General features: G+C 37.1%; 2 protein-coding genes across 2 annotated transcripts; one reads left to right on the top strand and one right to left on the bottom strand.

Moving 5' to 3' along the window:
• Positions 1–4,476: 4,476 nt before the first annotated feature.
• LOC126616543 (zinc finger CCCH domain-containing protein 66-like) lies at positions 4,477–8,012 on the top strand. Its single transcript, XM_050284607.1, has 2 exons — positions 4,477–4,729; positions 5,488–8,012. The coding sequence occupies exon 2, from the start codon at positions 5,509–5,511 to the stop codon at positions 7,630–7,632; it is 2,124 nt and encodes a 707-aa protein (XP_050140564.1). The 5' UTR covers positions 4,477–4,729; positions 5,488–5,508; the 3' UTR covers positions 7,633–8,012.
• Positions 8,013–9,596: 1,584 nt separating this feature from the next.
• On the bottom strand, positions 9,597–11,846 carry LOC126616549 (uncharacterized). Its single transcript, XM_050284625.1, has 2 exons — positions 10,728–11,846; positions 9,597–10,212 (listed from the first exon to the last, which is right to left on the bottom strand). The coding sequence occupies exons 1-2, from the start codon at positions 11,593–11,595 to the stop codon at positions 9,884–9,886; spliced, it is 1,197 nt and encodes a 398-aa protein (XP_050140582.1). The 5' UTR covers positions 11,596–11,846; the 3' UTR covers positions 9,597–9,883.
• Positions 11,847–25,252: the final 13,406 nt, after the last annotated feature.

Here is a 25,252-nt window from a genome sequence, read left to right as displayed (position 1 = left end):
TATATTGAACCCATGAGTTCAATAAATTCGTATCATGCTCAAATTTCTCGGCCCATTATAAAAGTGTGACTCCTGTATAAGTGAATGTATTGATACCACTCTCTGTTTCCGGCCAAGGTCTTAGGTAGGTAAATTAAACCACAGTGGGCTAGGAGTACCCCAATACCATCGTCTTGCAGCCCATAGTTTAAGTGGTTGGACCTCATTAGTCAATGTTTTGGGTTGGATCTCTGAACAACTCTCTGTCCTCCTCTGTACTGGGGAACAAAACCTTGGGTCCGGATCCGAACTCAAAGTAATTATGTAAACATTAAAGTATATAATAATAATAAAAAAAAGGTAGTGTATATAATAAAATTTAAAGACTCGTTTGAAATTATTTTTAAAATAAATAAAGTACTTTTGATAAAAATATTTTTAATATAAAATTTTAATAAGAATATAAGTGAATTTAAAAAAAATAACTCTTGAATTGCTTATAAAACAAAAAAAATATTTTCTCTATAAACGATTCAGCTATTTTAAAAATTATTTCAAACAAGCTCTAGAGCCTTCATTCCATCTCATTTCTTCCCATATTTTATAAATTTTTCCCAAAACAAAAAAAGTCCATATACAGCAGTGACACCTGTCCCTCTAGTAACATGTGCATTGTTTGTCATCCAACTTTCCCTTCACACTTCATGAAAAAGAAAAAACAACAATTGAGATTTTGGAAGAAAGTGAATGCATTCCACTTTCTGAAAAAGAAGGACAATTGAAATTAGAGAATTTTAACGAAAAATTCTCGGTATTATTTATTTTAATAAAAACTCATATTTTTTATATTAAAAAAATCAATCATGGTATTATTTACTTTATCCTTTATTTTGTCATTGTTATTAAAATTCAAAGTTTTCAAACCATTTTCATAAGTTTTCTTTTGAAATTACCCTTTCCCTTTAGCTGATTTTCTTCATAATTTTTTTTTTATCATCTAAAGATAGGTAATTCGACCATGTTCACACAAGTAATTAACTTTGAGTATCGGAACCGTGTGAAATGAAATTCTACTTCTTTTAGTCGCTTTTTCACAAAGAATGTTGAAATACTTTTCGATGCTGTTTCAAAAAACGAATAATAGTAGTAAATAAAAAAAACAAACAAACAAACAAAGAAACAAACAAGAGGAGACCAAAAACAAGCATACAGAGTCCCAGGTATCAACATCTAATTACAATCTAAAAACTTTGATGCTGATAGGATTGAACTAGAGTGATCACACACACATAAGATGTCGTTTTCCACCGAAGTAAACGACACAAAATGACACAGACCTGCCGCTTATCTTGTATTGCACGTAATCTTTGATGTCGCTTTCTCACTTGCACAGTCAAATTTGGCTTTTGATTTTTGGGACACACTTTGAGCCGTTGATTTGTCCATTGTTCATGGATTGGAGGATGACCGTCCGATTGTCTTTGGGTTCAAGTTGGAAAGTTTGCTTTGAAGAAAAGTACTAAGAGCTGGTTTTGTATTGTTATGCTTTGAAAAAAAACTACTTCTGTTGTACTGTGAGAATAAACTCATTTTTGCTGCTTCACATTTTCAGCTTTTTTCATCCAAAATTGTGAAAATAAACTGTTTTTAAGTGTTTACCAAATACCTTTTTGAGCTCAATTTTTTTGTATACTTATTTTTTTTATAAAAACACCACAATACCAAACCAATACTAAGCCATAAGATGGGGCTTGTCCACTTAGTCATCAATTGTCACTTTGTTCTTTGTCTTTCAACTCAACTTAATATTCCTGGCTTTAAAAAAATATTAAATGGTTCCTATAACTCTGGTGTACTAGTTAATGTGCTCACATTAAATGCTATATAACCAAGTATGGAGTGGATAACTGTTGAAAATATTTAAGTAGTAAGTCTATTTCAAGATGAGTGCTCTCCTATTCCAACTTCTCAGGAGCCTCCAGTAGCACATCCAAGACAACAATAAATTTTTTCTGCCCCTGCGGGGATGGAGTGACAAAAGTTTTGAGAATTATAGGTTGATTGTATCCCTTTAGTGGGTTGTGGTTCCCTTAAATGAGTATTATGGTATTGCTGAGTGGTGATGACTTGATGTGGTTTCGTTGTATGACAGTGAATTTTGTGTGCTACCAATGCAAGTCTGTTGTGATTGTAACGTACATGTATTAGTGTTATTTGTTTCTATGTGCTACCAATACAAGTCTGTTGTGATTATAACGTACATGTATTAGTGTCATTTGTTTCTATGTGCATACTTGGTCCGAAAATGGATGGATCTTGAGCTTCTATGTTAATTGTGGCCTAGTTTGCTTCCAAAACCTTCATGTGTATTGCTCAATCATCATGTGGATGCTCTTATTGTGGACAATGTTATTTTTAACTTGGTAGCATATGATGCACAAATTTGGAACTTCCAGGACTTTTAGTTGGTACCACTTATCACCGTCGCTGTCACCACTACTAGCATATTTTTTAACTACTATCCCTCATTTATATATTAATGTTTCTATACACACATTAAATTCTGCATTCAAATTTCATTGCTATTTTATGTTAATTAGACAAACAAATTCACAAATTTACAAAAATAAAATTCTGTCATTTTAGAATAAGAGAGCTGTTATTCCCACCCCAATGTCTTATCTTTCCACCCGTCTTTTTATGAATTTTTTAATTACAAATTTGCCAAATTGTAAAATGACTAATAAGGACCTTAGTTACCCCATTTTGCATTACATTTTTGTTTTATAAAAAATAAAAAAGAAAAGTTTGGGCGTGATAACTCTCGCGCTATGTTTAGACAATTTGTCTCCCTTAAACCCTAACTCATCATTCCTATCTCCTTTCATTCAGATAAAACAAAAAGAATAAACTTAGAAGATGATGTTTCTATGGAAGAAGTAGATGATTATGTTTCCGTCGAAGAGATAAAAGATAATTTTATGCGGATCATCTTGATTTGTGGACATCATATCATTGAAGCATAGCTCTGTGATTTTTTATCTTTAATTATATATATATATATATTAAGAGTTATTTTAGGAATAATAGTGGGTGGGAAAATAACACAACTGGGTGGATCTAGCAGCTCTCTAGAATAATTTTCACATCCGAACACGTGTAAGGAATCAAATCATTGATTGGATTTTGTAATGACATATATATTCTTGGCAACTAAAATAATTACATATAGATTAAATTCAGTGGGTGTCACAATTGGAGCACTTACTAAATCATGACAATTACAACTTGCCTATAATTTTATTTTGAACTCACCATGTGTATTTCAATATTTATTACAATTTTTTTTTTCAAAAAGAAGAAACAGAAATGATTGGGCTGCCACAACAAATGCACTCGTCCAAAAAAGCAATAACAAAAATGCATGTACGGTCTCGGTTTTTCAAATGTAGCAAGAAATGATACTTTTTACCTCGTCTCTTAAGAGGCAAAATCTTGCATATGTAATGAAGCAAGAGTAGATTAAGAAGAAGATTAGTACATGGTTTAAAGATGATGGCGATGATTAGGCTGAGATAATTGAGGAAAATAAGGCAATTTGCAAATCATTCAATTTAATTTTTGAAAAAAATAATCCAGAAAAAGGAGACAACTTAAATGAGAGAGCCCCACGATGGTAGACTTTTTTTTTTGACAAATTTATCTACCAGAAAAAAAAAATCGAAGAAAAAGACTTTTTTGCTCCATTTATTACGTCATTAATTTAATAAAATAGAATTCAAATATTTATTATGTTGCAGGCGAAACGAAAGCGAGGGTTCTAGAAAAAGCATCGAGCCTCTCTCATTCGTCGATGGCTCCAAGAATTCCAAAGTGCCGCACTGAACGACGACTACCACCCCGAACCGATAACCTCACCGACCGTCTCCACAACCCACGCTAACAGACAAATCATCGACCTTACAGTTGAAAAACTGCACTCCCAACAGGGAAGAGATCCTCTCCTGTTCTCTCATATCAAAGCCCACCAATCAATTAATTTAGGCTTTTGAAATTTGATTCAACGGCTACAAACAGAGTGTCCTTAAAAAATTATAATAATTTTAGCCGTTGGATCAAATTTCAAGGATCCGAATTAGTTGATTGATTGGATTTGGTGGAAGAGATCCAACCAATAAGATATCTCAGTCGTTTATATTTCAGTGACAGCGGGTAAAACTATCATGATCTAGAAGCGAATTGGTTCTTTTCCTTCTCGGATAACGGACGGTGGAGGTATCGCCACGTCATTTGTAAAGACAAATACGCGTAGAGCGGTGACTGTCCCGGAATCTGCACACATCGCTCTGGTGTGGTCGGTTTCACAGGATCGTAGACACGCGGCCATCCGCTACTCGTGAGCTCTTAGATATTTAAAAAACAGCGGGACCCACCGGAATTTAAAAATAAAACGAATTTATTAGCTTCTCTTTTAATTTGTTTTTTTTTTTAATTTTCTGGATGAAAGAAGGGAGAGAGCGAGAGAGAGATAGAGAGAAGGAGCGCTTGCATATTTAGTAGGCTCCTTCTTTTTTGACTGGAGAAATAAAAAACCATAAAAACTCAGAAGGAAGGAACGAAGAGTCTCTGTCTTTGCTAATAGTTTGGTTTTTTTGTAGAGTTAAAAGAGGAGGTGGGAGGAGTTGGGTTTTTTTCTGAGCAACTCTGAGAGTTCTTTCTCCTTTGTATATCATTTCTCTGCTGCAGTAAGGTATGCCCGTGCTCTTTAATTTTTATGTGTTTTCATTGTTTAATTCGATTATTTGGGGTGTAATCCCATTTGGGTTTTTGTTTTCTGGAAGTTTTTGTTGATTTTTCTGTTTGGTTCTTGAGAAAATGGGAATTTTGAAAGAAAGTTTGGTTCTTTTTCTTTGATGGGTTTGTTTGTTATTTGTTGGGGATTAAAAAAAGTTGGAAGAAAGAAGTAGAAGAATTGAGTTTAATTGAAATTTAGTTTTCTCTTTTACTTTGATGGGTTTTGTTATTTATTGGGGATTAGAAGTTTGGAAGGAGTAGAAGAATTTGTGTAAGAGTTGAGTTGTGGATTGGTTTACTAGAAGGGGGTAGAGAGAGAGAGAGAGAGAGAGAGAGAGAGAGAGAGAGAGAGAGAGAGAGAGAGAGAGAGCTGTATGTGAATTTTCTTTTCCCATTTTCCTGGCAACCAAAACAAGTGGTGGTATTTTTGTTATGAGGGGCTGTGTTAACAGATTTCTGTTTCAGTTTTTGCTTGAAATTGGGTAACATTTGTGTGTTGACAATACGGTTAAATGATGACACCAAAGTTCGAATTTTTATGTTTTGATCAAATCCCTAGCACACCTTTTACGAATCGATCTTTATGAATTTTGCTTTTATGGCTTTGGATGATAGAATTTCGCTCTTTGTTCGTGTATCTTTTTCCTCCATAAAGTGCCCATGCTTGTGATCTTGCTGACAGAGGGTGTTTGAATTGATGTGTTCCTGTTATAGGAAGAGACTGTTTTGAGATCCATGTGCAGTGGTTCCAAGACGAAACCTTCCTCCACGGATATGGTCATGGAGCATGAGAAACAAGAAGGGATGCTGTATAGCTTTTCGATTTTGCTTGAACTAGCAGCCTGCGATGATCTTGAAGGGCTCAAAAGGGCTGTCGAAGAAGAGGGTCATGATGTTGATGAGGCGAGCTATTGGTACGGGAGGCTGATTGGATCGAAGAAGTTGGGGTTTGAGGAGAGGACACCCCTCATGATCGCTGCTATGTTTGGTAGCAAGAACGTGTTGAATTATATTCTTCAATTGTGTATTGTTAATGTTAATAGAGCCTGCGGTTCAGATAGAGCCACTGCTCTTCATTGTGCTGTTGCTGGTGGCTCTGCTGCTTCGGCGGAGGTTGTCAAGCTCTTGCTTGCTGCTTCTGCTGATTCGAGTGCTCTTGATGCTAATGGAAACCAAGCTGGTGACTTGATCACATCTGCATATGGTTCGAGCTTCAATTTGAGGAAGAAAGCTTTGGAGGGCATGCTCAAGGGTGTTCCCAGTATTGATGAACCTTTTGACTTCTCGGAGCAAATGATTAATGAGACAGAAGGTCAAGAACAGAAAGAGATTACAACTCCTCGTGCTTCAAAAGATGGAACAGAGAGGAAAGAGTATCCTGTTGATCTCTCTCTTCCAGATATCAAGAATGGGATTTATAGCACAGATGAGTTTAGAATGTATACTTTCAAGGTTAAGCCTTGCTCTAGGGCTTACTCACACGACTGGACAGAGTGCCCATTTGTCCACCCTGGAGAAAATGCGAGGCGGCGTGATCCAAGGAAATATCATTACAGCTGTGTTCCTTGCCCGGAGTTCAGAAAGGGGACCTGCAGGCAGGGAGATGATTGTGAATATGCACATGGTATTTTTGAATGTTGGCTTCACCCTGCCCAGTACCGCACTCGTCTTTGTAAGGATGAGACCGGATGCACAAGAAGGGTATGTTTCTTTGCTCACAAGCCAGAAGAGCTTCGTCCCTTGTATGCTTCGACAGGTTCTGCTGTGCCTTCTCCGAGGTCATTCTCAGCCAGTGGTGCTTCTCTGGATATGGGGTCAATTACCCCACTTTCCCTCAATTCTCCATCCATGATGATTCCTCCTACTTCAACTCCACCCATGACTCCCACTGGACCTTCTTCTCCTAGGAGTGGTTTCATGTGGCAAAACAATCCAAACTTTGCACCCCCTACCTTGCAGCTCCCAGGTAGCAGGTTGAAATCTACTCTAAGTGCTAGAGATATGGATTTTGACATTGAAATGCTTAGCCTGGAGAAGGATCGCCGAAGGCAGCAACGCTTGATAGATGAGATATCTGGTTCCCCATCTAACTGGAACAATGGCTTATCTCCTGCGTCACCTTTTTCTGCCTCTGGGAATCGAACAGGGGAATTGAATAGCCTGGGAGGAGTGAACCCTACTAACCTTGACGACATTTTTGGATCTGTTGATCCTGCAATTTTGCCTCAATTTAATGGCCTTTCGCGTGATTCAACAGCATCCCAGTTACATTCTCCGACTGGGATGCGCCAAAACATGAACCTGCAGGCCCGTCCCAGTTACTCTGCCAGCCTCTCATCCTCTCCTGGAAGGGCTTCTTCAATGTTTGGAGTTGATGCATCTAGTGCAGCTGCTGTTTTTAGTTCAAGGTCAGCTGCATTTGCAAACAGGAGTCAGAGTTTCATTGAGCGTAGTGCCGGCAACCGTAACACTGGAGTTTCTTCTTCTGCTGATTTTGGAACATTAAAGCCCTCTAACCTTTCAGATTGGGGCTCACCTGGTGGCAAATTGGACTGGGGTATGCAGGGGGAAGAGCTGAACAAGCTGAGGAAATCTGCTTCTTTTGGAATCCGAAGCAACGGAAGCAGTTTCCCAACTGCTTCATCCACGATGCCAACACATGTTGATGAACCTGATGTATCATGGGTTCAATCTCTTGTCAAGGATGGACCTCAACCCTTGCAACAACGTGGGCAATTTGGTTTCGAGGATCAGCAGCAGCAGCAGCAGCAGCAGCATAACCCTAACAACGGAGGTCCAGAAATGCTCCCCGCTTGGGTGGAGCAGCTGTACTTTGAGCAGGAGCAGATGGTGGCTTAAATTGATGAATCCCCGGAGTGCTCCTTTCATCGGACGTTTAACTATGTTATTTTCATTCGCCATTTTTTAAATTTTTATCGTATTCATCGTAATTAGGTTGAAGGAACCGGAGAAGAGAGGAAATAACCCGACGGAGAAGAAAGATAAGTCAGTGCAGAATGCAAGTTCTGTACATAGTGTTTCCTTTTAATTAGTTCGTCTTCACTGTAATCTCCTTGTGAAACTCAAGCTGAAAGATGCTGAAGAACATGAGATAGCCTTTCCCCAACGAGATCATTAATTATCAAGTTAATTAAGATGTTTTTGGTCGTTTGTATACCTTATATGTATCACCAGCTCTTGCACTGGTGAATTATTCATAAATCGATAATATTCATTAACCATCTGGCCAATTTTATGTTATCATGCTGAATTTTCTGTCTGCATTTACTTGTCAACCGAAAGATATTGAGAATCTTGGGTGTCTTCGAGTGTTTATACAGTTATACTCGTGCGTCTCTATTTCTCATCCTATGATTACATGATGAAAGAGATGTGTCATCTTGTGATTACATGATGAAAGAGAGATGAGATGTGTGGCGTGACATGCATATGTACACACATGATGACACGGGAAAACCTTTCCTTTCCGTTTGAACTTGGAAATAGAATTCCCCCCACCCCACCTCCCAATCTTGTGCAATCAGAAGTATCCAGCTTTAAGACTTTTTACTTTCTGAAAAAATGATTTCCACACCTTCTTTTGCACACTCGTATTCGTTTATATCCGTTGATTCTCTTTTGATTCATTCAATCTAACAGGTCAAAAACTACACAGGAGCGTAAAAATGGCAAAATTGCGTGAAAATCACTTCCGTTAATCTATCTTTTTATGATATCTGCATATTGCTTTCGGCCTTCCAAAGGTGAATCTCTTCCCAATCTTCCCAATAGGTGATATTTTGCAGAGCACAAAGGCAGACCTAATCTCTCTACTTTTTCCACCTTTCAATCTGCTTTTTAGGAGTCGGGTAATTGCTAGTGGCATGAGCACTAGATAAAGAGAGGATTAGTGGCTTCAGTCCCAACACCCAGAGATGCCTTGGCCCACAAGTATCAACACTATACTTTAAATCCGGGGAATTTGATATTTTTAAGTTTCTACCCACTCATCTTCAAACAGTAATATCACAACACATGTACCCTTTTGGATTGAGGTTGAACTACCTACTTTATTACTAGTAAACTAATTAAAAACCTCCTTTAATAAAGGGTGATATGGGGGGATTCACCCACCTTTTAATTTTCAAAACATGAAAGCATTTTTTCCTCCGTAGAATAACAACAAAGTGCAGCTGTATAAATCTTATAATGTCATTGTACTTAATTTGGCGCTAAATCTTCCGTTAGCTCCAAGTACTCCATATTCATGATCGTATTTTCTAATCAGAGCATTTGTATGTCTTTGTTTCACATGTCCAAATCACCTTGAACGATTTTCTCTCATCTTATCTTCAATTATGGCTACTCCTACTTTACTTCGGATATCCTCATTTTTAATTATGTCCTTATTCGTGTGCCCACACATCCAGCGAAGCATTCTCATCCTGCTATACTCATTTTTTGCATGTATTGATGCTTGACCGTCCAACATTCCGTCACACAAAACTACAAGACTCTGAATTTTGGTCTTACTCGACCTCATACTGGTCTTAATCGTTTTAAAAGTTATCTTAGTCAGGCAGTCGTGCCGGAGTTTCTATCTTGATGGAGATCTCCATGAATATTTATTTACTCGTTTACCAATTCAAGGTTATTTCTCTTGAAACTTGACCATGCATTTTAAACGAAAATTTGTTGCTTCAATTACTTGACTAGGAACTGCCTCTCTTGGAACCCTGGTGGCTAAGTCGTAATAGTCCAAGGGAAGATGTTCCTACTTTAAGTAGAGAGGATAAGAATTAATTAAGCATCGTTATAATTGAAGCTCGAGAAAGAATCTGCCATGCAATTAGGATATGTCGATGACTTATACAACACTCATCACATGACTAATTGATACATTCTCTTGTGTTTGAAACATTCTTCGTGCGCTGACATAATGTGTCTATCCCTATGCATCGAAGTTCAAATCTAACTCTTCCTAATTTAAATTTAATTAAGACAGATTAACTATGGCTCGAATGAAGAAAAACTATGCTTCTAGTAAATACAATATTTTGTTGGTTGATTTGATTTATTTTGATGCCAAAATTTACAAAGGTCGTAAATCTTACACGTTCTGAATTTCCATGGGAAAATCAGCAAATTGATCTACAAGCTCGTCTAATAATTGACCAAGAATCTGTGACTCGAAATCTGCATCAATGCCTGCAGAAATACCTTCAAAATTCCTCATGCCTTTGTTTTTTATGATCCAATTTGAACCGACCAATTCAGCTTCAGTCAGCCTACAAATCTCACTCCACATCCCAATGTGCTTTGCTCTCTGGAATTCTTTCTTCTTTGATCCAAGACATTTGCTTTCTCTTGTCTTTGTTCTTCTTGCATCACCATTTGGACCATTTTCTTTGCATGAATTGGCTAAACTTGATTCTTCTTCTGTCACAGGAAAAATATTGATTTTAATATACATAACTATGTTTTACTTTGAACTAATTTAAACTACGCGAAGAGGATTCGAAGTTGATGACATAAGAGGAGCACATTCCCTTTGGCCAAAACTGTTACGCCCACGTCTGCTAGGTGGTTTAATATTTACGAGTAGGGTTTCACTAAGGGATGTAGTTAAGGGTAGGGTTTTCGTGAGTTTTGATACTAGTTTGTAGATGGATCAAAGTTCAAGTACCAATTTGAAATCGAATCTAATTTTTGAGTAATTCTAGGTAGTTTAACCACCGAATTTAAAAAAAAAACATAACCGCGAAAACACTAAACAAACACTAATCCCTATATATAATATTAAGTTTAAAGAAACCCCTTTATTGATTTGTTTAGCGGCCCTCCAATTCTATTTTTGATTCAAAGTTAAAACCGTACTTAAATAATTTGCAAATGACCGAAACAAATAGTGCAATTCAAGTTGAAAATTGGTCTACAAAATTGAGGAGACAAACCTGAAGAAAGGACTTCCGGATCAACAAGAAATTGACCACAATCGAGAATCGAAACTGGGCTTAAATCTTCTGAGCTGAACTCAGATTCTACATTTGTAAGCACATCACATATAGTCTTCTTCCCTACCATCTTTGTAGCAATTGAAGTACTTTTTGAATCTTTATCAGAAGTGCTTCTATCTGAAATGCTTCTGCTTCTCAGCATCTCTCTTCCATTCAAATCTTTCAAAGTCCTTCTGCTTTGTCCTCCTTCAAGTTGCTTCTTCTTCTTCTCTGCCTTTCTTTTTCTTCTGTTTTCGGTTTTTTCGCTCTGTTCCTTTTCACATTTGCTCCCTTTTGTTTCTGTTTCCTTGCTTTTCCTCTCACTCTCAAAGCTGAGAACAAAGAATTCCTCATTATCTAGCTCAAGAAACGTAGGCATCTCTCTAAATGACCGACTCGACTTTACCCGGCGATGCTGCATTGAGTCACATCCATCGAACCGGTCTGCAGAATTCATCGATTTGCTGCGTGAAACTGAATTTTGGGTTGATTGGCTGCTGACCAAGTTGTCATCTGGAATTGAATCCAATCCCATCAGCCTTGCCACAATGCTTGGAGGGGCAGAGATCTCTGTTTTCTCCCCTGTTTTCTCATTGGAATTGAAATCTTGATCCTTGGAACTAGGTTCCACAGAATTTTCTTTTTCTTCTGTGATGTGGTCAGAAGGGTATGTGGGGAAGCTACCATAGCATAGAATTCTGCGCAAAATTCCGGCAATGCAGCCGGCGGTGGCGCTTTTCGAACTGCACATTGTTTCGTCAAAAGCAGTGGTAGTGGATGATGATGAGCATGACGAAAAAGAAGGGGAAGAAATTAGTAACTTCATGATTGAATTTGGAACAAATTAGTGATTGAGTGGGATTTTGGTCTGGTGGAGTTTCAACTTTCAAGTTGGAAAAAAAGTGAAAAAAGAAGGATGAAAAATGCAGTGATAAAAGAAAAAGAGAGATTCAAATTTGTTTGTAGTAGCAAAACTGCAAAAGCGTTTAGAGACAAAGTGGGGAGAGAGAACTGGCGGGCTGTGGATTTGAATAATGTGGTGTTCAGGAATATGTTACCATGCGTATAGTAAAGTTAATTTTGCACGACATGTTGTCACATGGTTAGATTCAGTCACATTATTGAGAGGAATGTAAAGTACACTAGCCCACGCCTGTGGCACAACTAGGTTGTGATGGATTCACTTATGGATGTGTGAAGATTACTACCCCTACTCGTTAATTTTGCTACCCGTATGTTCCAAAATTTTATAGAAGCTTGTTATGGTGTAAGCTGTTTGAAAAAAGTTCTCAGAGAGAGTTGAGGTATGACGAGAAAGGACAAAGTGACGTAAGTATGGATTATTGGGTTGGGAAGGAAGAGAAACAGTTGTGTGGATTTGGGGCTACATATTTGCTCCTAAGAGCAAAGTTTTTAGTATGCGTCGTTGCACTTGGGTGATTGTTAGCCATAGATACACATGAGACTCGTACTTATCAACGACTAACAGTTACTCACTTGTTCGATTGTCATGCACAACTTAATTGTTAGTGTACAAGAGTGTGTGTGAGGAAGAATTATTATTGGAGAGGGAGGATTGAGTGTGGGATAAAATATTTTAGGTGTGGTGGTCACATTGGTGAAGTATGGGATTTCAGATTTGCAGCCCAAGATGCAGACCTTTCCCTGCATTGTTCAAACTGATGAGCCAACTTTGTGAGTCAAAAAGAGAGGAAACATATCAGTTTTGGGCCGGACGGTAAATGCAATGTTCCCCCGACCGGCTATTCTGTCATCTGTCAACTTCTTTGACCATTAGGGTTGGTCCCATTGCATCAACACCTACTCATGATGAGACTTGGCATTGCTGTAGCGACCGTACAGAGCAAGCAAGATGATTTGGTTCATTTCTTGGATTACATGACCTCAGTTCATGCTATCCCAATGCACTGAAAAATTTTGGACTTTGATTATATTTGAATATAATGCTTCAGAACTTAACATTCATATATGATTTTTGAGTCGTATTAAAATTTAAATTTGAGTTCTAATATAAGATTTGAGTCTAAAGTGGAGCTCACGCCAATTGAGAAATATGTATTTTTTTGCTCTGTCACTGAAAACATCATTAAAAGAAGACAATGTTGTAGGGAGGAAGATTTGAAATTAGATGCAAAAAGGAGTACATATTCCTTTAATCAACTATCATCTCCAGATTTAGAAATTGTAAAGATGTTACAATAAGAGCTATAATTGATTCAAAATTTACAATATATAACCTCCATTGTTAAAACCCTAAACCATATAAGAGAATATCTTCAGATTGGGTGCATAATCACAATCTCAATTCAACCCAGTTTGTTTCTATTTTGAAAGCTGTTATAATTGACAATCTGAAAATGTCATTTAGCACCTTTTCTTTATACAACCGATTAAGTTGGATCATCCGATTTGATTTCACCAAATATGCCAATCCCAATTGTCACATAATATTCATAAGATTTTATTTTATTTTTTAAACGAAACGGTACAGACGTCAATTAATGCATCATGGATAACATCGGAGCATTGTCAAACTAAAAGAATTTATGCTAAAAAAAAATAAAGTTAACTTGGTCAATCTATGCGCTACGACATTGGATGTCTGTCGAGTGTGAATGATACGGGAGTTGGAGAAGGATCTTATGTTGGAAAATAATTTAGAAATAAATAAAAATAACAGAAATAACAGAACTTGAGATTCTAATACTTTATTAACTAAAAATGCTAGCGCAAAAACTATGTCCTTCAAACAGTATTTCCGTCCCACTCTTGTGCTTGTGGTTCTACAACGTTTACTCGACCAGGATACAATTACCCAATTCTACAACGCGCACTGGATTATAGAATTCTAGCGAATTGCTTTGTGTGTTTACTCTCTTGAATGTTTGTACGGAAAAGAAGGAAGAAGAAAAAATGATTTCTGATGGAACTGAGGACTCTAGTTATATATGCTCTTTTCAAATACCTTTTGGATGTATCTGAAGCTATACAACTCTTTGGAAATTAATCAAAACGTTTTTTAATTAAAAACTTAATTCCAAATTAAAACTAATTGATTAGATTAATTTTAATTCTTAGGCCCCAAAGTGCCCCAAGGACGCCCTTGTCTTGATAAATTAATATTAATTAATATTAATATTATGGTATAATCATCAAGCCTAATTCCACATAATTAGTGGCCAAGCCTCCATCCCCATTTCAAATGGTCTAACACCTAATTACTAATAAAGAATACTAAGGTAGTATAAGGATCTTAAGTTCCCTTGAGTTTCCTGATGATGTGGGACTTAAAAGGAGCTCAAAACTCCAACAATAATCTCAAACCATATTTAATGTCATCTATCAAGGGGCTGAGATGAGAGTGATCATGTCACTGAAGAGGACCACTTTCCAGGATAATGTGATCAAAATACTTATCCAAACACAAACGGATCCCCAGCCTTGCATCCAAAGCTTCAACCAAGGCAGTATCACGTCAATGGAAGGCAATGCACTGTATGTAGTAACCATTAGATTTGAGTAAACCAATTACGTAATATCTCAAATTAGAATAATTATTACCTTTGATTTAGGGGGTGTATTATATATGAAGTTTGATTGACTTTGATTGGTTATGAAATCTAGGTGTATTCCATACATACGTCTTATTGAATAAAGACTTTTTTTGACTTCTAAAAAGTCTAGGAAAATATTATAGTATTCAATTATGACTTTTTACGAGTCTACAAAAATTTAGATGTATCCAAAATTTCATTGATTTTAAAGGATTTTAAAAGTCATGGAGTTGGATGACATTGAGTGCTTTTATATAGTATGCTTATTGTCAAATCAAATCCAACATCTACCCCTAAGATTTTTATGGATTTTATTTATTCATTTTTGTATAAATATTCCACCATTCATCATAATGCAATAAATATCCTTCAGCTGCCATGTCGCTACTGCCTTCTTACCATGACTAGTCCCACAGCCACTATTGTCATCATCGCCTTCACCACCGTCATCGTCATGAGCAACATCCCCACAGCCACCTCCACCCCCATGCCACGTCAATTACTATCACCTTACAAAGAGTGCCACCACGGTCCCATTTCCACCATCTTGTCACGATCATCACCATCATACCACAACCTCCTACGACCACCTTTTTAGTGTCGTTGTCACCACCACCATGACCACCATGACCACCATCGACACCACCTTCATCATGACCGCCACCTCTACCATTGTCATCACCACCCCATCCCTACTCCTCCACCACACCCCACACCATGCCGCTGCCACTATTTAGACCCCTATTATTATCGTGGCCACCAAGACATCATATTTACTACCACCATATTGTCAAAAATCACCACATGACTCTTCCACCACCTCATACGACCACGTGTCATGGTCATAATCACAATTAATTCATATAATGTGCAAATTTCAAAAAGCGAAAACTCTATTAATAAATTGGCCATTAAAAAGTTCATGACAATCCACTTATCTCTATTAAAAGTCCATGATAAAAGTCTCACAAACCCCATTAAAATCGATGTAGAATTCGATCTAAATTCACGTGAATTCTATGGAAATCAAGTAAATTCCGTCAAAATCCATGTATTCAACTCTATAAAAGCTCATCAAACTCTATATACAATAGACCTTATAAACTTGATAATGTAGAAAATTAATGGTGCAACATACTACAATTGTAGGCAATGCCTTTATTTCTCCATGGCATTTTAGATCCCAAAAAGATTCATTTCTCCATTGTCACTGACATATTTCTCTTCATTGATGATGCTGGTAGTTAAATCTTAATCAAGTGAAGTAGAATTGGCCCCGATTTCTTCGTCTCGCGATGATATTTCCCTAATACAAATCTAGCTGCCTTGGTCTGTAAGATAAGTAGGCATGCATAATAATTACTAATACAAAACCGATTCAACAAAACAATTAAGCAACACAAAGTTAATTATACACAGTCACGATTATCAGTCGGTTTTGTAAATTCGTACATAAATCACCGTTCAATCTATTTATTTTTGCCTTTGCCTCACTAAAAAGTTTTCAAAATTAAGGTAAGACTTTCCGTTGAGATTCTTGAATGTAGAACCCCATTGGACAATGTTATGGGTCTCACTACTATATTTTTCACTTATTTATTTAGTTTCCGGGTTAAATATTATGCTAAATATACATTTGTTGCTCAATAAACCATAAACTGCTTCCAAATTCCTTCAAATGTTTAACTTAATGCTCAAGAAAAATATCTTGCCAAAATAAAAAGTTTGCATTTTTGTCAAAAATCATGGGTGTTAAGCAGGCTCGGCACATGCAAAACGAGATTGACTTAGCTCACATAGAACGAGGCGAACCATGACACGCAATGTGAAATCCCATTCCCGGATTTCACTGTTATAATCTACGTATTTGTACTATTAAGATTTTATATTATTTCTTGAGAATTTATTTTAAATTGTTTGAATTTAGATTTTAATTAAACTAGTTACGAAGAGTGAAGTTTGAAAAATAATTATTTAAAATTCGTTGACCTTTTGAGATCACAAGTAACGTTTTCGAATAGGTCTCGAAGCCACGAGTGCATAGGTGAAAGCCGTTTGCAAGTCCGAGTTATAACGGTATAATTACGGACGTTTGAAGTTGTGAACTATAAATTGTGAGAATTATTTAATTGTGGGTTAAAGGTTAAGGGAGTTTAATAAAAGGGGGAAGGAACCAATCAGATTTTAGAAAGGTGAGAAGCAGCCCAATCAGGAGAGAGCAAGGAGGGGAGAGGAGAGAGACCCGAGTTGGGTCATTTTTGACCCGCGAAACTCCATTCTTGATCCGCTCATATCTCCTTCATCCGATCTCCGTTTTGGGTGATCTTGGTGTCCATAGAAAGCTCTTGATGAGCCCTACAGCCTGGTAGTGTTAGATTCCCCAATTTCTTTCCCTTTTTTCCAGTTCGAAGCCACAAACCCATGGGTGTTCCGGCGGCTTTATCCATTTTCCCGGTGGCTCCGGCAAGTTTCACCATCCATGACCACCTCCAAAAGACTTCCCTCAACCCCAAGAACAAAGCCCAAGCAGTGTTGGAGGTGTCGGAGTTCGATTGGAAGCCGAATCAAAGCACACCATTTTCTAGGGTTTCGGCGGGTTTGAGTGAAATTGAGGTGTTTCCCGGCTAAATTAGACTTGGCCACATGTATAAAGTTTTCTATACTCTTTGAGATATTCATTTCTGTAATTTTTGGTAATTTTTAAAAATAATTGAATTTTCCGGCAAGTCGGGACGGCCGACCGCCATCGGCGGCGGCGAGTGCGGTGGAGGCCTGGCCAATGGGCCGACGATTTCCTTTTAAGTTCAATTAGATGCCCTGATTTCATAATTGATATCCTTATGATATGGTTTGATTGTTTGAACCTAATTTCATTACGATACGTGGTTAAGTCAAAATATGATTCGACGATCCGACCGTTGGATTGTCACCAAACCTTAATGCGTGATAGAACATAATATTTTTGGATCATAGAAACTTATGGATCGATAATTTGAAGTACGGAGCTTCCCTAATTGGATTTCTAAGTTGGTAAAATTAAATGTCGACCGTTACTTGAATTTTGAAATTGGCGGAGATCCGACCGTCAGATCGTGTTGAGATTTTATTATGTTACAATTTGAGCATAATGTGGACTTTGGAAAGTTACGGATCCAAAATCCAATGTGTGCATCGTTCGGATTGAATTGTGGACCCTACCTTTGATCGAGAGTTGTCTTTTGGTCAACATGTCTTGAAATGTCCTAATTACTAAAATTAGTACTGCGGGGGACTAAGTGAAGTCTAATGGGCCTACATTGGTTAGAGAGTGACTTGAATATATGTGATATGGTTATTACCTTAATTTCCTATGTTAGTATCCTTTGTGAAGATGAATTGGTTTTATAAATGTGATTTCTATTGAAATATGATTTATATATATTTAGCCAAAGGCCTATGATTATTAAACATGATTTGGCTTGGTACTGATGATGGTTGTGACATATGTGAGTTAAATTATCTTTTTAGTAATGTGATTCATGTGTATAATTATTTTTATGACAATGTGATCCTAGAATCCTATTAGAAGTATGTTGTAGCACTTATATGCTTGGGTGACATATTAGTGGTGACCTCGAGAAGTTGATGGTGTAGGTGACTACGTTGTAACTCATAGGGGTTGAGATGTGGATAAGTTGAGGTGTTGAGTTTACTACACCATGTAGTAGTTGTACATTGATGGTCCTGCTTGGTATATCTGCATTGGGGGACCATACGCATTCTAGGAGTGATCATGCTTGGTATATCCCCATTGGGTGATCACTACCTACCTGATTATTTTGACCCTGCTTGGTTAATCCGCATTGGGGGGTCATTAGTGGTCCTGCTTGGTTAATCTGCATTAGGCGACCATACTATATATGGATCACGCTTGGTTAAATCGCGTTGGGTAATCCTTATGGCCATGTATGCTTAGGAGTGATCATGCTTGGTTAATCCGTATTGGGTGATCACTTCCTAATAGTTGTAGGGGTGACTCTGCTTGGTTAATCCTCATTGCGGGGTCACTGCCTACTTGGTTACTTTCTCAAGGATGGCTCTGCTTGGTTAATCTGCTTTGGGGGGGCCACTTCCTGTTTGGTTACTTATGTGGGCTTCAGTTGAACTGGGTCCCTCTAGCCCTAGTTTTAATGTACATATGAATGATGGTTTTTTGAGAATCTTGGTGGTTTGAATGGGATAAGTCGTTGCATGTTTGGGTGACTCCTTCGGAGTTGTTAGAGACTTGATTATGTTTTCATATTTATGAACTTATATTTGAGGTTATAAACTATGATCAATGGTCTTTCTTTTTATTGATTATCTCATACTTGTAATTTGGTTTTGTTGAGTGGTTCGGAACCCAGTGTTGTTGGATTCCGTTGAGTGGTCCGGAATCCTTACTTTTGCTCATTTCCATAAGGTTATCTTAGAATCCTAGATTCGAGTGAATGAGAATTACGCACAATGGATCTTGTGCATACAAATTAGAATTACCATGTTATTATTCATAACCCAAGTAGGGAATTATGTAGAGTTCTTTAATTAAACTCGTGAAATGATGTGCTATCTCACTGATTGATTAACGTAATTAAATATTAATATTGTGCTTCGTGATTCTCTGATATGTTACAAGCTATAAATTGAGATATAATGTTGGAAGCATAGTGATTGGTATGATGTAGTGAAATGTGATTTAACTTGTGTATTGGAAATGGTTGTGTCATGTTATTGAAATGCATATTGAATTGCTTGGGAGATGTGAGATCTAGTAATGGACCGATAACCCATTGTGATGGGGATTTGTTGCTCGATATTAGTTCGTTTCGTTGAGTCTTCGTGAATTGAGTAACTTGAATCTTGTCTTGTTCCTTCGAGCCGTAGTTATGCTTCTTGGATTTCCGTTCGGTTTTGTTGAGTGGTTCGGAACTAAGTTATGTTTGGATTTCGTTGAGTGATGGTCCATAATCGTATCATTGACTTGTTAGTTCCTTGGATTTGATATCAACTTTAGAGATGTAGGCTTCGGCCAAACTGTGTCGCTCTAGACCTGCATTTTGGTATATGATGTGTTGCTGATTGATGTGATTGTGGAATAATGTTGGTTGTGATTAATCCGTTGATTGTTTTTTTGAGTTGTTGCATACTATGAAATGGAGAATCATGTGAAATGTAGTGATTTATATGAAGGATGAAGTGGAAAATATATGTGTGGGCATAACATACCTGCGTGCATGACAAGATGATAATTGTGTATGACTTATGGTTGATGCGTAGTGTGGTACCCTATGTTTTTTTTACTATAAGTATTTTACGAAAAGATTAAAGTTTGATGAACGTTGAACTACGAATGGCTTGATCCTTATTAAGGGTACGTAGACAGTCTAACGAAGGGGTTAGATGCAGCCATAAATTGTATGAAAAATGCTATGAAATTTGAATATTGATTTATGCTTTGTACGTATCCCGGAGGCGGGGCATGTTAGATGTACGGGTATTGGTGACGTCATGAGTTGATTCTGGACGTATGTTGGGATCGGGGTGTGCCACGCAAAATAAGGAAGGCTTCGCTTACAGAAAACTTGGTGGGCTTCTGGCACGCAAAACGAGGTGAGTTTCATGCACGAAAAATGAGGCTGGCTCCATGCACGCCAAAACAACGCGGGCTTTGTGGACACAAATAGGGGCGAGCTTCTGGCATGCAAAACGATGCAGACACCTCACATGCAGAACAATGCGAACCCATGCTCAGAAAAAGAGTTGGGCTCTGTGCATGAAAAATTATATTTTGAAGAATATGAATATGATAGTTTGTTGTAATGGTAAATAAAAGAAAAATTAACAAAAAAAATTCAAATTCTTAAGGGTGCTAGAAAGTCACGCGTGCCTTTGTGGCGGCCAGAAAGTCCCGTGTGAGACTTTTTGGCACCCCAAGAATTTAAATCATTTTTGTTAATTTTCTTTTATTTCTTTTACCACTACAACAAACTATTATATTCATATTCTTCAATATATATATTTTCGTGTAAAATCTATTATAATTTGTATTTAAACACTTTTAATCAACGATTTAAAACCTAAATTTAAAGATATTTGAACCTTTTTTTTTAATTTTTTTTTTATCTAAATTCTAAACTACATATTAATAGAACATTCTTTGTCAGCCAAAAAGAGTGAAAGACTATTTAACAAAACAAAATTTTGCTATTTTTTGTTTAAGCCTCACTTAGAGGTGATTTTAACATATATAACTTAAAAAAAATTAAAAAATATACACTAAGTATACATTTTAACATCTCTATATTTTTCACTTTTCGGCTTAAATATTCTACTAAATATACACTTGTTGCTCAATCAATTGTAAATATGTTTCTGAATACGTTGTAAAAATTTCCTTACTACTCAGGAAAAATATTTTGTGAAAATAAAAAATTTACGTTTTTTTACGAAAAACGTGAATTAGCCCTCACGTAACACATATTGGTGTAATAGGGATCACTTACGGCTTCTTCAAGGTGCAAACTAATGTGGTAAACGCTAGTATCGTTGTTATGTACATAAGAACAATGCTAATCACGGTCATCTTGCAACGATACCAAGGGAGATTTCCTTTTGTATCCATGGTGATGCATGTGACAATATTGTCCAATCGTTATGACTCGTCAGATCGTTAGGCCTTATACATTTGTTATGACTCGTCAAATCGTTAGGCCTTATACATTAGGTTCGATTGATTCGGTACAATCAATTTGGTATGATTTGTATTTTTATGTTTTAGTTCATTAAGTCCGATAGTTTCAGTAGTATTGCTTCGTTGGATGTGTGGGCTTACGAGTTATGATTCGTTAGGCCTCATACATTTGGTACGGTATGATTTCAAATCGTTAGACCTTTATATGTTAGTTATGATTCGTCAAATCGTTAGGTCTTACACATTAGTTATGATTCGATAAATCGTTAGGCATTATACATTAGTTTCGGTTGATTCGGAATGGTTTGTATTTTTTATATTTTAGTTCATTAGATTAGATAATTTCAGCTTCATCGATCCGTTAGGCTTCATACATTAGTTATGAATTTAAAACCTGATGCTTTACAATTTTTTGTGTGTGTTTGAATCCACCTGATGACTTATTTACCCATCTTGTTGTAGTCAATTAAATTACACATATTACAATTACCTCATGCCGTCATCTTATGAATGCCACTGGTGGCACGAATATGGCTTTCTTGTTATGAAAGCCATTGGTGGCATGAATATTAAACACTAATACATCTAAATCATGCAGGTATAGGTATCCCCTATTATTGTGTCTAATTTGTCCACTACAGAGTGACTCATCCTAAGTGTTCTCTTTCCATTCAAATTGTTTACGATTTACATGTATTAGTGTTTAATATTCATTTGACGACTCAGAGTTAACTATGTTGTGGCTATTATGTATTACATGGAGCATTTAGCAGAGGAATGACCACAAAAAGACATTTTTGAGGTAGGTGAACTTACAATAATGATGGCAAAGATCATAAGTATGTTGCTGAATGTATTGATACAGGGGTGCATTTTTGCTCACCAGCCTCAAGTGGTGGTAATGCTCATCACTTTACTTATTATCATTGCATAAGTTTAAATTTTGAGATTTGTGTCCATACACTACACATATCTCGAAATTTAAACGGATCCAATAGAGATAAATAGGATAATGAGCATCACCATCACTTGAGGGTGGTGAGCAAAAATATTACCCCGATAAAGAGGGGAATGAATTAGTTAGAGCCTTTTGTAACCAAAAAGAAGTCGTTGGAGTTTTAATTACATACCATCAATGACAATAGTATATTAGCGTTGAACATCTTTGTGGAAACAAGAATTATCATAATTTTTTGTTTTTGTTTTTTTTTAAATAAATGTTTACGAGTGTACTTAATAATTATTCCACATCTGGTATGAATGAATTTTCTGATTTGGTGATGATTCGATCAGTTTGTTTGGTCATACTTTGGTTTGTACCTCCCGATGCTTAGTGTTTTGATCACTTAGTATTCTGTTATGTGGATCTTAATATATGTTAGTTTGTATTTACCTGATACTTATGATCATGGAAGAAAATGCCGATAATATCGGCGAAATATCGCCGATATTATCGGTTTTTTGGGACATGGATATTTTAATTGGTATCCGAATGGTTTTCGGTCAAATATCGCGACATTTTTTTGAACGGTGCAATCGGACTCCGAGCCGAACGTCGGAGACGGTGTGCCTATTCCCGAGCCGATTTCGTCCCAAAAACCTTGCAAAAACACAATTTTTAACTTCAATTTCACATATAAACTTCAAATTTCACGCATGCAAGAGGTAATAAACGATTCAACATATGTGATGTCGGTTTAGGGTTTAGGGTTTCAATGGAATCTCACCTGAAAACTTGTTCAGCGGCGCACCGCCACAGACGACTGAGCCAACTCCGACTTCGCCAAAGCCACGATCAACGGCGGCGACACCCAGATATCGAGAGGGATTCGAGATTGTCGGACTGAGGAGCAGAAGGCCGTGGTGTGTGTGTAGGGGAAGGGAGAAGAGAGATCGAGAGATCTGTGTGTGTGTGTGTGTGTGTGTGTGGGAGAAGGGAGAAGGGAGAAGAGAGATCGGAGAAAGGAGAAGAGAGATCGAGAGATCTCTGTGTGTGTGTTTGTGTGTGGGAGAAGGGAGAAGAGAGATCGGAGAATGGAGAAGAGAGATCGAGAGATCTGTGTGTGTGTGTGTTTGGGAGAAGGGAGAAAAGAGATCGGAGATCTCTGTGTGTGTGTGTGTGTGGGAGAGAGAAGGGAGAAGAGAGATCGAGAAGGATCGAGAGAGAAAGAGACTGAGGTCGTGGTCTGCGTGTGTGATGTTTGTGTGCGTGCGTTGTGTGCGTGTGTGGTTGTGTCCAAAGTGTCATTTGTGTGTGTGTGTGTGGGTTCCTCCTGTCAGGAGGACACATGACTGACTTAATATTCCTGACAAGTTTTACAATTATTTTGACAATTTGACAGACTCACTCAGTATTCCCGACAAGTTTTACAATTATTTTGACAATTTGACAGACTCACTTTTACAATTATAATTTGTATTCTTTTCAGACCATGGATGGTGGTTTCATTCAAAACCGTGTGCCAATATTGTTTTAAAAGGTGGAGTATCAGAGCCATTGTGATATTCTTTCAAAGCTGCATTCTTTCAAGAGGTCGAGTATCATAGCCATTCAGAGCCTTTTCGATTATTTTATTTCCCTTACCCCTTTCAAAGTCATTCTAGATCCATTCCAGAGCTTGAACACAAAGGGTTCCATATTTAAAGTAAGTTTACAAACTTATATTTATATTCTTATAATTTATACAACAACAAAAAAATTTGTGTGAACTCGTATGTTAATTTTTTTAAGTAATTAATACTTGCATGTTAGTTTTTGTAAGTAATTAAGTAATGTTAACAATTACATGTTAATTTTTTTAAGTAATTAATACTTGCATGTTAGTTTTTGTAAGTAATTAAGTAATGTTAACAATTACATGTTGGAGTACAACCTCGCACTCCCTATGAGATAAGAAACAAATATTTGGATATGGAGTATAAAGACATTGGCGAGTATGTTAACAAGTTGAGGTCAAAGTGGGAAACTAATGGTTGCACAATCATGTGTGACGGATGGACCGGCCCGACCAGATTGTCTATCATCAACTTCATGGTATACTCCAAGGGAAAGACAATTTTTTTGAAGTCTGTTGATGCTTCAGACCATATAAAGAATTACAAGTATATTTACAAATTATTGAGGGATGTAATCATGGAGGTGGGAGAGCATAATGTTGTCCAAGTCGTGACCGACAACGGTTCTGCATTTGTCAAAGATGGAAAAAAGTTAATGAAGCATCATAATGTGTTTTGGACATCATGTGCAGCACATTGTATTGATCTCATGTTTGAGGCAATGGGGAAGAGAGAGAATGTTGCTACTGTGGTCAAAAGAGCTAGAACGATCACAAATTATATTTACAATCACGGTTGGTTGTTGGCAAAGATGTGTGAATTTTGCAAAGGAGAAATTATTCGTCCAGCTACCACTCGATTCGCCACCAACTATATTGCATTAGACAACATACTCAAGAAGAAAGCAGGGTTGAAGCAACTATTCACTAGTGACGATTGGGCCAACCACAATTTGAGCCGCTCAAATACAGGTCGTATGGTGGAAAGTATAGTGCTTGATCATGCTTTTTGGACTCAATCAGAACATGTGTGCCAAGTGTTTGAGCCTCTTTACAAAGTTTTACGGATCGTTGACACAAAGGTGTATCCTACTATGGGGGCAGTATATGAGTTGATGCGTGTAGTGAAGGATGAATTGGAAAGAAAACATGGTGCAAGGTGGGTCATAAAGATAATTGAAGACCGATGGTATAAAACATTATACCACGATTTGCATGCAGCAGGTATAAATTATGTCATAATTTTGCAATTCGTTTCTTTAGTTGCATAAGTATTATTTCTCTTATTAGAGTATGTGTTTCTTTGAACAACATATTATTTGAATCCCCGATACCAATAAAGACCCGGTGTTGGAGATGATGGTAACCTTATACGTGATGTACATAATGTATACTCTAAATTAGACCCTGCATCACCAGCAGTTGGCCAATTTGGAAATGAGGTAGACAATTACTTAAATTATAATAATTACTTTGTTGGATTAAACTAACACGATTTATTGAATTCAGCTAACATGGTTTAAAGATGCAAGAAGAACTTTTGGAGAACCAACATCAGTTGCTGCTCGAACAAATATGTCTCCTAGTGAGTATAAACATATTTCACTATAAGTTTATAATAGAATTTGTTGGAGTTATTAGGCT

The sequence above is a fragment of the Malus sylvestris genome, chromosome 3 (genome assembly GCF_916048215.2).
Source record: "Malus sylvestris chromosome 3, drMalSylv7.2, whole genome shotgun sequence".
Lineage (NCBI taxonomy): Eukaryota > Viridiplantae > Streptophyta > Magnoliopsida > Rosales > Rosaceae > Malus > Malus sylvestris.
The sequence above is the reverse complement of the archived record's forward strand: the minus strand, read 5'-3'. Positions and strand labels throughout refer to the sequence as shown.

What these genes read in the sequence shown, in the direction of transcription:
- LOC126616543 (XM_050284607.1), top strand. Translation starts at nt 5,509, where the DNA reads ATGTGCAGTGGTTCCAAGACGAAACCTTCCTCCACGGATATGGTCATG.
- LOC126616549 (XM_050284625.1), bottom strand. Translation starts at nt 11,595, where the DNA reads ATGAAGTTACTAATTTCTTCCCCTTCTTTTTCGTCATGCTCATCATCA. An exon ending in TCCGGAAGTCCTTTCTTCAG is followed by an intron (nt 10,213 to 10,727) that starts GTTTGTCTCCTC and finishes TTCCTGTGACAG; the next exon opens with AAGAAGAATCAAGTTTAGCC.